At 48.8% G+C, this 12,795-nt stretch overlaps 1 protein-coding gene across 1 annotated transcript in view; it reads right to left on the bottom strand.

Moving 5' to 3' along the window:
• The window catches only part of LOC132206043 (fibrinogen C domain-containing protein 1-like), a 29,789-nt gene that overhangs the window by 1,051 nt on the left and 15,943 nt on the right, over nucleotides 1-12,795 (bottom strand). The window contains exons 7-9 of the mRNA XM_059638305.1: nucleotides 11,023-11,159; nucleotides 3,375-3,471; nucleotides 752-931 (exon numbers count right to left, since the gene is read on the bottom strand). Of these exons, the coding sequence (XP_059494288.1) occupies nucleotides 752-931; nucleotides 3,375-3,471; nucleotides 11,023-11,159 (414 nt within the window). The remainder of the gene's footprint in view (nucleotides 1-751; nucleotides 932-3,374; nucleotides 3,472-11,022; nucleotides 11,160-12,795) is intronic.

Below are 12,795 nucleotides of genomic sequence, written 5' to 3'. Positions count from 1 at the left end.
CGCCGCACTGTTGGAGGGTCAGTGCTGAGGGAGCGCCGCACTGTTGGAGGGTCAGCACTGAGGGAGCGGGCACTGTCGGAGAGTCAGTGCTGAGGGAGCGCCGCACTGTCGGAGGGTCAGTGCTGAGGGAGTGGGCACTGTCGGAGGGTCAGCGCTGAGGGAGTGGGCACTGTTGGAGGGTCGTTGTTGAGGGAGTGGGCACTGTTGGAGGGTCAGTGCTGAGGGAGCGCCGCACTGTCAGAGGGTCAGTGCTGAGGGAGCGCCACACTGTCAGAGGGTCAGTGCTGAGGGAGCGCCACACTGTCGGAGGGTCAGCGCTGAGGGAGTGGGCACTGTCGGAGGGTCAGCGCTGGGGGAGTGCCGCACTGTTGGAGCTGTTGTGTTTCAGATGAGGTATTAATGTGGGACCGCATTTGCCCTCTCAAGCAATGTATAAGATCCCATTATTTGCTGAAGAGTCGGAGGGTTCTCCCTGGGATCCTATCTTTAACCTACTGTCACTAATCATAAAATTGCCTGGTTATTATCACGTTCTTGTTTGTGAGACTTTGCTGTAGCCAAACTGGTCTGTTAGTTCCACTACTTACATGCTGTACATCACCGGGGGTAACACACTTTGGTCCCATCTGCGCCACTAACTCATCAACATATCCTCCTCTCATCGCCCCACCACCAACTCCTCAATATGCCCATGCCCCCTCGTTGCCTATTTAGACCCTATCAGTCAATTGTAAAGAGTGTTAAGATAGACCTGCAGTTCCAGAATATTCCGCCACTGTTAACGGGTAGCCATCTCTCTCTGGGTCAACGGAGAACAGTCCAATCCCAAACGTCCCATACTGAGCATACGCGGTGGCGTTTTCGAAGTCTTCCATCTCTATCCGGAGCTCGTAGTGTGACTGAATGGTGAGCGCGTGAATTTGCTTCAGACCTAATGGCGGGAGTGAAGATACACTGTAAACAGGGTGGACTGTGGGCATTGGCAGCCTGCAGGGCTGGATGAGGACATTATCTATGTCAGAGAGAGGCTATTGAAGTGCAGGAGAAGGAGGTGAATGGTGTTTGGAGGGTGCTAATAGGAGCAGAGGAGGACTCTGAACTTTACAGCCAAATAATCCACCTGATCTGCTCTGCTGGTGTCACTTTGCCAATTGTGCAATGGGAACTCAGTGGGAGCCAGACGGGGGCACATGGGCTTGTAGGAGAACTTTCAATTCAAGAGAAAAATTGAAATCCAATTGAAGGGGCCAGTGCCTGGAAATGTTGTGGCAGACAGTGCAAACAGTGGGTGAGCATTGAGCTCAATCCCTAACCATTTTCCCAACTTCTTACTGATCAATCATTGCTGTTAACTGTCGCTCAGTTGGCAGCACTCTCAGTCTCATGTCAGAGGCTGAAAACTGTGAGTGTTTAACTCCTTTGAAAGAAATTTGAGCGCAAAATGCAGAAGGTTATGCCCAATTCAGGAATGCTGCATTGTCAGAGGTGTCATCTCTCAGATAAGGCATTAAACCGAGAACATACCTTTCCTTAAATGCATGTAAAAAACCCCATGCTGACTATCTGAATAAGAGGGGGAGTGACTTACTTGACATCCCAGCCAATATTTAAGCCTTAAACAAAATAATTTTGAAAAAATAAAAGAGATAACAAGGTGCAGAGCTGGATAAACACAGCAGGCCAAGCAGCATCAGAGGAGCAGGAAGGCTGACACTTCAGGCCTGGAGAAGGGTCTAGGCCCGAAACATCAGCTTTCCTGCTCCTCTGAAGCTGCTTGGCCTGCTGTGTTCATCCAGCTCTACACCTTGTTATCTCAGATTCTGCAGCATCGGCAGTTCCTGTTATCTCTGTAAAAAAAAGAAGCAGGTTGTCTCATTATTACTGCATAGATGTTTGTGGGAGTTTGCCTTGTGATATTAGCAGCTGTTTCCCTTACAGTTACAACTGTGAGTACACTTGAAAGGTGCTTAATTGGCTATAAAATGCTCTAGGATGTACTGAGATTGTGAAAAGCAATGTGGAAATGCAACTGTTTCTTAATTTCTTTCATGAGAAATGGATCAGTTCTCCACATGGATTATACAGCACAGGGCAGAAGCTTATGATAACTGTGCAGACAAAAGACAAACCCCTTGTTATGTTGACCAAGGATGAAGAGTGAAGCATCTGCCTCAGCTTCAGCGGGATCCTTCAAAACCATATGCAGGTCCCACTTCCCGGGATAAATCATCTGCGATAGATAAACCTCCTGGATTTACTGAGGGAATGTACGTGAGAATTGCTTTGACTTTCATACCGAGCAGTGGGACAAATTGAGTCATGCAGCTTTCAGTTATTTGTCTAGAAAAACATCTTTTACCTGCAACGTAATGTTTAATTAGAGAAAGTGGATTGAGTTATAAGTCCCTCAAATGATTCAAGGGATTGTTGTCCATGGCAACATGCGTTACTTAGCAATGTCTGATCAAACAGGGTCTTGCATTCAAAATTTGCCACGCTAAAGTCAGCCATATTAAACCATCCTCGGTCTGACAGGTATCACTAATCCTGCGGAGTGGGCAATTTGGAATTTAAATAATCATAAGAATATCATCAGCTTAACAGCTTCACCTTGTGGACTTAATGTAATAGGAATCAAATCAATTCAGGATGAGAAACCAAGAATTATAAGGAAGAACAGAATTTGCTGGGAAGACTTAGCAGGTCTGGCACCATCTGTGGAGAGAGAAAGCACAGTCAACGTTTTAGGTCCAGTGACCCTTCTTCAGAACAGTTCTGTACATCTCTCCACAGAAGCTGCCAGATCTCCTGAGCGTTCCCAGCAATTTCTGTTCTTCTTTGGAGTTCTTTGTTTTATCTTTGTTGAATTCTGAACCAGTTATGGGCTGATGTAATGACATGGCATCTCATCTGATATTTTAGCAGAAATTGTCTGTGAACCGTTAGCAGCCAAACTAGTTTCCGAGCCTGTAAACCACAACGGCATGGTGGCTCGGTGGTTAGCTCTGCTGCCTCATGGCGCCAGGGACCCGGGTTCGATCCCACCCTCAGGCGACTGTCTGTGTGGAGTTTGCACATTCTCCCTGTGTCTGTGTGGGTTCCCCTCGGGGTGCTCTGGTTTCCTCCCACAGTCCAAAGATGGTGGCGGGGGTGGGGGGGTATGGGGAAATTGTCCAGGGAGGTGCTGGATAGGCAGCTTAGCCATGGGAAATGCAGGGATAGAGCAGGGTGGTGGGTCTGCCTGGAATCATCTGTGGAAGGTCAGTGTGGACTTGATGGGCCAAACGGCCTGCTCCCACACTGTAGGGATTCTATTAGTCATTCAGCTAATTACTGTGTGTCAACTGTAGCTCAGGTAACACACACACACTTACCCAACCAATGCTCTCCTGTAATCTTCCCAAAGCCATCCCTGTAAGCATCCCAACCTTGGAAAAAATTCACCGATCCATCCTTACGTCGCTGAAAAACCTACAACAATGCAATGGGATTTGAGCAGAGCTGTGATGTTTAAACAATGTGAACTTTCAATGTTCCCTCAAACAAGTACCAGAAGCTGTGACAATCTCTGTCCCTCACTAACTGATAATGTTTGGTAGTGCCTTTGTTTAAAGCTATGTTGGCTATTAATTGTTGAAGCACACACATCTAGGGGGCACCTGTAAAACTGGGTGTGAGAGAAGAGGCGATGGCTGAAGCCATCAACACAATTTCTTCACAAAAGAAAAGGTACGCAAGGCGATTAGCTCGAATTCTGATAACTGAGGATAGTAACCTAAAGGTGGGATTGGTTAGTCGGAAAAACCAAAAGAACTGTGGATGCTGTAAATCAGGAACAAAAACAAAGTTGCTGGAAAAGCTCAGCAGGTCTGGCAGCAACTGTGAAGGAGAAAACAGAGTTAACATTTCGGGTGCAGTGATAGATCAGGTGTGATTGGATAGTAAGATTTCTTTTTGATGGGAAAATGGCTGAAACCGAGTGCAATGTGTCAGGAAATAATGTTCTCTGAAGTTGGATGTCATGATAAATGGAAAAGTGACATGAATAAGTTGACAGAATTGGTGGGGATAATGAAATGTGAGGCTGGATGAACACAGCAGGCCCAGCAGCATCTCAGGAGCACAAAAGCTGACGTTTTGGGCCTAGACCCTTCATCAGAGAGGGGAATGGGGAGAGGGTTCTGGAATAAATAGGGAGAGAGGGGGAGGCGGGCCGAAGATGGAGAGAAAAGAAGATAGGTGGAGAGAGTATAGGTGGGGAGGTAGGGAGGGGATAGGTCAGTCCAGGGAAGACGGACAGGTCAAGGAGGTGGGATGAGGTTAGTAGGTAGGAGATGGAGGTGCGGCTTGGGGTGGTAGGAAGGGATGGGTGAGAGGAAGTACAGGTTAGGGAGGCAGAGACAGGTTGGACTGGTTTTGGGATGCAGTGGGTGGAGAGGAAGAGCTGGGCTGGTTGTGTGGTGCAGTGGGGGGAGGGGACGAACTGGGCTGGTTTTGGGATGCGGTGGGGGAAGGGGAGATTTTGAAGCTGCTGAAGTCCACATTGATACCATTGGGCTGCAGGGTTCCCAAGCGGAATATGAGTTGCTGTTCCTGCAACCTTCGGGTGGCATCATTGTGGCACTGCAGGAGGCTCATGATGGACATGTCATCTAAAGAATGGGAGGGGGAGTGGAAATGGTTTGCGACTGGGAGGTGCAGTTGTTTATTGCGAACCGAGCGGAGGTGTTCTGCAAAGCGGTCCCCAAGTCTCTGCTTGGTTTCCCCAATGTAGAGGAAGCCGCACCGGGTACAGTGGATGCAGTATACCACATTGGCAGATGTTCAGGTGAACCTCTGCTTAATGTGGAAAGTCATCTTGGGGCCTGGGATAGGGGTGAGGGAGGAGGTGTGGGGGCAAGTGTAGCATTTCCTGCGGTTGCAGGGGAAGGTGCCAGGTGTGGTGGGGTTGGCGGGCAGTGTGGAGCAAACAAGGGAGTCATGGAGAGAGTGGTCTCTCCGTAAAGCAGACAGGGGTGGGGATGGAAAAATGTCTTGGGTGGTGGGGTCGGATTGTAGATGGCGGAAGTGTCGGAGGATGGTACGTTGTATCCGGAGGTTGGTGGGGTGGTGTGTGAGAACAAGGGGGATCCTCTTTGGGCGGTTGTGGCGGGGGCGGGGTGTGAGGGATGTGTTGCGGGAAATGCGGGAGACGTGGTCAAGGGCGTTCTCGATCACTGTGGGGGGGAAAGTTGCGGTCCTTAAAGAACTTGGACATCTGGGATGTGCGGGAATGGAATGCCTCATCGTGGGAGCAGATGCGGCGGAGGCGGAGGAATTGGGAATAGGGGATGGAATTTTTGCAGGAGGGTGGGTGGGAGGAGGTGTATTCTAGGTAGCTGTGGGAGTCGGTGGGCTTGAAAATGGGCATCAGTTACAAGCTGGTTGCCTGAGATGGAAACTGAGAGGTCCAGGAAGGTGAGGGATGTGCTGGAGATGGCCCAGGTGAACTTGAGGTTGGGGTGGAAGGTGTTGGGGGGGAGCTGTGTGGCTCAGTGGTTAACACTGCAGCCTCACAGCACCAGGGACCCGGATTCGATTCCAGCCTCAGGCAACTGTCTGTGTGGAGTTTGTACATTCTCCCCGTGTCTGCATGGGTTTGCTCCGGGTGCTCCGGTTTCCTCCCACAGTCCTGAGACGTGCAGGCTAGGTGGATTGGTCATGTAAATTGTTCCATGGTTTTCAGGGACATGTAGGCTAAGTATGTTAGCCATGGGAAATGCAGGATTACAAGGATAGGAGGGTCAGTGTGGACTTGATGGGCCAAATAGCCTGCTTCCACATGGTTGGGATCTATGAAGACAAAAAACAATTCAGGTATGATCTGGGTACTGTCACTTCCTACTGGAAGTGAGATGAGGTGTAAAGCATTCTTGGAGCTACAGCCTCAATACTTGCTCACTGAGGAAGGTTTGGAAGTCCTATTAAAATGTATGGACTGAATTGATAAGAAAAATGTTTTATTAAATGCATTTGTGGCATGGTCAGACTTTGATAAATTTAGAAAGCCATTTGTATAGTCTGTTAAAGAATTTAAAATGGAATTTAACAAACTATGTGCAGGGTCTCAAAGGTTCTGCTCAGAGACTCCTAATTCAGTGCTTGCGTTTGAACTGTTGGATTGTACTAAAGTGTCAAACATGGATTAACTCCGAATATTAACTAGAGTTAAGTTTTCAGAAGGAAAATTCTTTTGGAACAGATGTTGGCCGAAGCTGCCAGACTGGGTCTGCACCAGGTGCTGAGGGAAAAACATACTTGACCTCATCCTGACCAATCTGCCAGCTGTAGATGGATCTGTCCATGACAGTATCGGTAAGAGTGACCATCGCACCGTCCTTGTGGAGACGAAGTCCCGTCTTCGCATTGAGAACAACCTCCATCGTGTTGTGTGTCACTATGACCGTGCTCAATGGGACAGACTTCGCACAGATCTAGCGCCTCAAGACTGGGCATCCACGAGGCGCTGTGGGCCATCAGCAGCAGCAGAATTGTACTCTAACGCAGTCAGAATGGGCGCCAAAAACCTCCATGGTACCATTGGGCATTTCAGCAGCACCACCACATATGAGGGGAGTCACAGGAATAGCTTTTTGAGGTGTGGGGTGCAAGCAGGTCTACAAAATAAGGATCATGAGCAAAAGGATTGAGGATAGAGACATCTTTAGGTGTGATGACAGTTGCCAGGAATCAGGGTTAGAGCATTCACAAACTTCAATGTGGCTCTAAGGGATAAGGAACGAACCACTGTCTTAAGTCACCACCAGGAGAACAACACAAGCGGTCAGATATAAACAGGAGAGTTATGGACTGGATGCAGAATGGATCTTGAAAGGCCGGAGGAAAGAAATGATCTTCCATGATTGTGGAAGTGATCTGATGTTATTGACCAGGGAGGGGCTGGTAGAGTCATAGAGCTGTACAGCACAGAAACAGACCCTTCGGCCCAACTTGTCCATGCTGACCAGATATCCTAAATTAATCTAGTCCTATTTGCCAGCATTTAGCCCAAATCCCTCTAAACCCCTACCAACCTCCGGATACAACGCATTATCCTCCGACACTTCCGCCATTTACAATCCGACCCCACCACCCAAGACATTTTTCCATCCCCTCCCCTGTCTGCTTTCCGGAGAGACCACTCTCTCCGTGACTCCCTTGTTCGCTCCACACTGCCCTCCAACCCCACCACACCCGGCACCTTCCCCTGCAACCGCAGGAAATGCTACACCTGTCCCCACACCTCCTCCCTCACCCCCATCCCAGGCCCCAAGATGACATTCCACATTAAGCAGAGGTTCACCTGCACATCTGCCAATGTGGTATACTGCATCCACTGTACCCGGTGCGGCTTCCTCTACATTGGAGAAACCAAGCGGAGGCTTGGGGACCGCTTTGCAGAACACCTCCGCTCAGTTCGCAACAAACAACTGCACCTCCCAGTCGCAAACCATTTCCACTCCCCCTCCCATTCTCTTGATGACATGTCCATCATGGGCCTCCTGCACTGCCACAATGATGCCACCCGAAGGTTGCAGGAACAGCAACTCATATTCCGCCTGGGAACCCTGCAGCCATATGGTATCAATGTGGACTTCACCAGTTTCAAAATCTCCCCTTCCCCCACTGCATCCCTAAACCAGCCCAGTTCGTCCCCTCCCCCCACTGCACCACACAACCAGCCCAGCTCTTCCCCCCCCACCCACTGCATCCCAAAACCAGTCCAACCTGTCTCTGCCTCCCTAACCGGTTCTTCCTCTCACCCATCCCTTCCTCCCACCCCAAGCCGCACCCCCAGCTACCTACTAACCTCATCCCACCTCCTTGACCTGTCCGTCTTCCCTGGACTGACCTATCCCCTCCCTACCTCCCCACCTACACCCTCTCCACCTATCTTCTTTACTCTCCATCTTCGGTCCGCCTCCCCCTCTCTCCCTATTTATTCCAGTTCCCTCCCACCATCCCCCTCTCTGATGAAGGGTCTAGGCCCGAAACGTCAGCTTTTGTGCTCCTGAGATGCTGCTTGGCCTGCTGTGTTCATCCAGCCTCACATTTTATTATATACCGATCCAGATGCCCTTTAAATGCTGTAACTGTACCAGCCTCCACCACTTCCTCTGGCAGCTCCTTCCATACACGCACCACCCTCTGTGTGAAAAGGTTCCTCCTCAGGTCCCTTTTAATTCTTTCTCCTCTCACCTTAAACCTATGCCCCTCTAGTTTTTGGAGTTCTTTACCATGTGGCAAAGACCTTGTCTATCCACCCCTATCCATGCCCCTCAAGATTTTATAAACCCCTAGAAGGTCAGCCCTCAGCCTCTGTTTCTAAGGTAGAGTGAGCGCGACCAGGCGAATGACCTCGTCCCATGATGTTTGTTACTGTATCTCCAGCTGTGAACGGTACAAAACTGGAACATAGAAGTAGAAAGAGGCTACTGAGCCCCTGGAGCCTGCTTTATCTTTCAGTTCAATCATGGCTCACCACGTACCTCAGTGCTGGAAAGTGGCACTCTCTCATTGGAACAGGAGGAGGCCATTCAGCCCCTCGAGCCTGTTCCACCATTCAATCAGGTCATGACTGTTCTGCGGCCTAACTCCGTACATACCTGTCTTTGCCCCATTTCCCTGAAAACCTTTCCTTAACAGAACCTTACCTCCTTATCCCTTGAGGTCACCAGTCTCCAGAAATTGACCGTTTTCGAGTCTTGAACTTGTTCAATGCCCACTGGCGTGGCGAATCAATTCACCACCCTCTCAGTGAAGAGATGCTTCTTCATCTCAGTTTTAAATGGCTCACCCTTTACTTCAAGGTCACTTCCTCTGGTTTTAGACTCACCAGGCAGGGTTAACTTCTAACTTCTGCTTTACATCCACTGTGTCGCACCCAATCCGAAATGTGTAGGTTTCAACGAGGTCTTTGAAACTCGAGGGGATACAAAGCGAATCTCTTCAAGCTCCCTTCTGCAAATGATCTCAGGGATTAACCTGGTAAACCACTATTTCACTCCCTCTATAGCAAGTGAATCAATCTTTGGATAAGGCTTCGAAACTATTGTGACAATACAGTGTGGCGCTGGAGGAACACAGCAGGCCAGGCAGAATCAGGGGAGCAAGAAAGCTGACGTTTCAGTCCCGAAAGGGCATCTTCCCTGCCCCTCTGATGCTGCCCGGCCTGCTGTGTTCCTCCAGCGACACACCGTGTTATCTCTGACTGCAGCATCGGCCGTTCTCACTGCCTGACCAAACTATTGTGACACTGCTGTCACTTTAAAAGGTTATTTTGTCCATTTTTTTCCGAAGAGAGGTTGCAAGGCAGAGGCAAGGAGCTGTCTATTGAAGACAACTTAAGTAAAGAACTTGTGAGGCTTTTGGGATTTTCTTTGTGCAGTTGGAAGCAGCCTGAATGGGCGTGGCCAGCTCTCACAAATCCAAATTTAGTTTATTCAGTGACATGAGAAGCCATTGGGATCTCAAAAAGAGTTGGGAGCTTCAATGAACGATTCCCAGCTTCTACTTTCTCTGAAATTTCCCTCGAAGCTTTTTTCCATCCTGGATTGCAGAACTGTATGTGAGAATCTGTGCCTGAATTTACCTTTTTGCCGAAGGGTGTGTTTATGGGATGTTACCCATACACTTAATTAGTAATCAGCAATTATTTATTATTTGCTTCAGTTTTTCAATAGTTAAGTTATTCAAAATCCTTCTTTCTTTTGTTTGTATTTTAACATGGTGTTTAAATAAATTGTGTTTTTCATAACATCAATCAGTTTGATCAGTTGTGTTGCATTTAGACACTTCACATCTATTGTTTAAATAGGAAAAAGTTAGAGTCCAGGCTACCCTCATAAAATATTTTGAGGGGGTCTGGTCTGATCCATAACAAATACACAGTATTCAAGGCACAAGATTAAAACAGCTGTGAAGATCACTTAGCCCTGATGTTGAAAATAATGAGGTTACAGCAACAAGAATATGTTACAGAAGGTGTTATCTCTCTACGGACCTCTTCCAGAGTCCATCAAAAGACTTAGATATATAAATCTGGTTGCTTTGCCATGATGCTGCATGCCCTTTGAAGTGGAAAGAAAGGGTGGAAATGCAGGATTTGCTCAGTCGATGTGCAGAGGTCCCTGAGCCATTCCTAGAATTTAGAGCTTCATTAGTGTTGAGGCTCAGTGTTGCTGTGGACTGTTGGAGGCTCAGAGCAATGAGGCTGAACCACAAGTTGAAAGCAAAAGCAGAGAAATTGTTCTCCGCATACAATAGCCTCATTGAAAGTATTCACATGATGTTCAAACTTCTTAAAGACGCAATGCACCACCTTCGTCAACGTGATTCCCTTCAGTGCTGTTCTGTTTCCGGCATCAATTCTCTGCTCCTGGAGATTCCAGGGCAGTTGTGGAAGAGACTGCTTCAAGACAACAACAATGTGCATTTATATGGCGCCTTTAACAGAGGAGAAGCATCCTAGAGTGATTCAAAAGAGTGGTTCCTGTTATATTGTGGCACAAATTGCAGAACAGAGAGGACTGTTACTTTAAGACAGTCATACGACATCACGAAGAATAGAATGGGATTTGGTCAGGGTATGGATTTTCACCAGAAAACTTTGAAAGTTGATTTTATAAGGTAGTATTGAATATGAATGGAAAAATTAGGCCCCCCAAGCCTGCTCTGCCATTCAATAAGATTGCAAAGATGATCAGATTCACTCCTCAACTCCATTTTCCTGCTTACCCTTCATACTTTCTGAGTCCCTTGTTAGTTAAAAATCTGTCAACCTCTGCCTGAAGTATGTCCCGCTCTCCAAACATGCGTGGGGGAGAGGATTTCACAGAGATTAATACTGTCTCAGTAGCTGCTACATACATCTACACCTCATCAGGATCTTATATGTTTCAATAAGTTGACCTTCCAAACTCCAACAGATACAGACCCGACCCAAGCAAACATTTTTAACCAGAGAATCCGGGGAATACTTACAGTCCAGCCTCCTCCAGCTAATGTCATGTCACAGGAGACCTGGAATCCAGCCGGATAGTGGGCTGGAAAAATCGAATAGATTCCATCCTCCTTTTGGCCTCTCATGTAGATATCGTAGCAGTCTCGAGGGCGAGGGGCTGTGATGGATTTCCAGAAGAAAAAATAAAAGATTACCTGCCTTATTTATAAAGTTCATTGAAAATAGTAATGATGATTAAAGATGAGAAAGGTGGGGAGCAGAACGGAACACTTGCATCACACAGGACCAAACAGCTGCACAGCCATTAACGCATTTACAGTGTAGCCATTCTTGGAGTTCAGGAAATTCAAAAGCCAATTTGTGCCCAGCAGGCTCTGATAGTGCCCGCTCCCTCAGCACTGACCCTCTGATAGTGCCCGCTCCCTCAGCACTGACTCTCCGACAGTGCCCGCGCCCTCAGCACTGACTCTCCGACAGTGCCCACTCCCTCAGCGCTGACCCTCCGACAGTGCCAACTCCCTCAGCACTGACCCTCCGACAGTGCCAACTCCCTCAGCACTGACCCTCCGACAGTGCCCGCTCCCTCAGCACTGACTCTCCGACAGTGCCCACTCCCTCAGCGCTGACCCTCCGACAGTGCCCGCTCCCTCAGCACTGACCCTCCGACAGTGCCCGCTCCCTCAGCACTGACCCTCCCACAGTGCGGCGCTCCCTCAGCACTGACCCTCCGACAGTGCGGCACTCCCTCAGCACTGCCCCTCCGACAGTGCGGCACTCCCTCAGCACTGACCCTCCGACAGTGCCCGCTCCCTCAGCACTGACCCTCCCACAGTGCGGCGCTCCCTCAGCACTGACCCTCCGACAGTGCCCACTCCCTCAGCGCTGACCCTCCGACAGTGCCAACTCCCTCAGCACTGACCCTCCGACAGTGCCAACTCCCTCAGCACTGACCCTCCGTCAGTGTCCGTTCCCTCAGCACTGACCCTCTGACAGTGCCCGCTCCCTCAGCACTGACCCTCCCACAGTGTCCGTTCCCTCAGCACTGACCCTCCGACAGTGCCCGCTCCCTCAGCACTGACCCTCCGACAGTGCGGCACTCCCTCAGCACTGAGTCTGTAACAGTGCCCACTCCCTCAGCACTGACACTCCAACAGTGCGGCACTCCCTCAGCACTGACCCTCCAACAGTGTGGCCCTTCCCCAAAACTGACCCTCCAACAGTGCAACGCTCCTTCAGTACTGAGCTGTGACTCTCCCTCAACACTGACCGTCCATGCAGACGTCCTCCAGAGCTGTGTTGGCCTATCAGCCTGGATGACGTGATGATGCCTTTGGAATGACTTCCCTCAGAATTTGGGCTCTTACAGACCTCGTGTCATGTGGAGAACATTGAAGTGCTTGGAATGGAATTAAAACGGTGACGATCATTGATTGGTTGGTTATAAATAAGTACTGTTGGGGTTCAAGCCTTTTAACATTAAAAAACAGACCCCTAGAAATTCTTGTCATGGAATATTTTGCGTTGTTATCACTTTTAAAAGGAAATTCAAGTCAAGAAGTCTACAGCTCTTGACAAATCTGATACCTTCGCAACGCTACTTATGCTATCTGTCAGTGTAAGTGACCCTCTGACACACTGGGTCACTCTGTTGGAGACTCAATGTGGACTCAACATCTGGCAGACCATTATTAATTTCACCCCTTTAAAGCACCTCAGGACATTTCTCCTAAATATATATATGTAAGTTGTTATTGCATGCTTGCTTTTCATAGGGATGTCCCATGTATACTTCT

Source organism: Stegostoma tigrinum, chromosome 29, assembly GCF_030684315.1.
Source record: "Stegostoma tigrinum isolate sSteTig4 chromosome 29, sSteTig4.hap1, whole genome shotgun sequence".
NCBI classification, from domain to species: domain Eukaryota; kingdom Metazoa; phylum Chordata; class Chondrichthyes; order Orectolobiformes; family Stegostomatidae; genus Stegostoma; species Stegostoma tigrinum.
The sequence above is the reverse complement of the archived record's forward strand: the minus strand, read 5'-3'. Positions and strand labels throughout refer to the sequence as shown.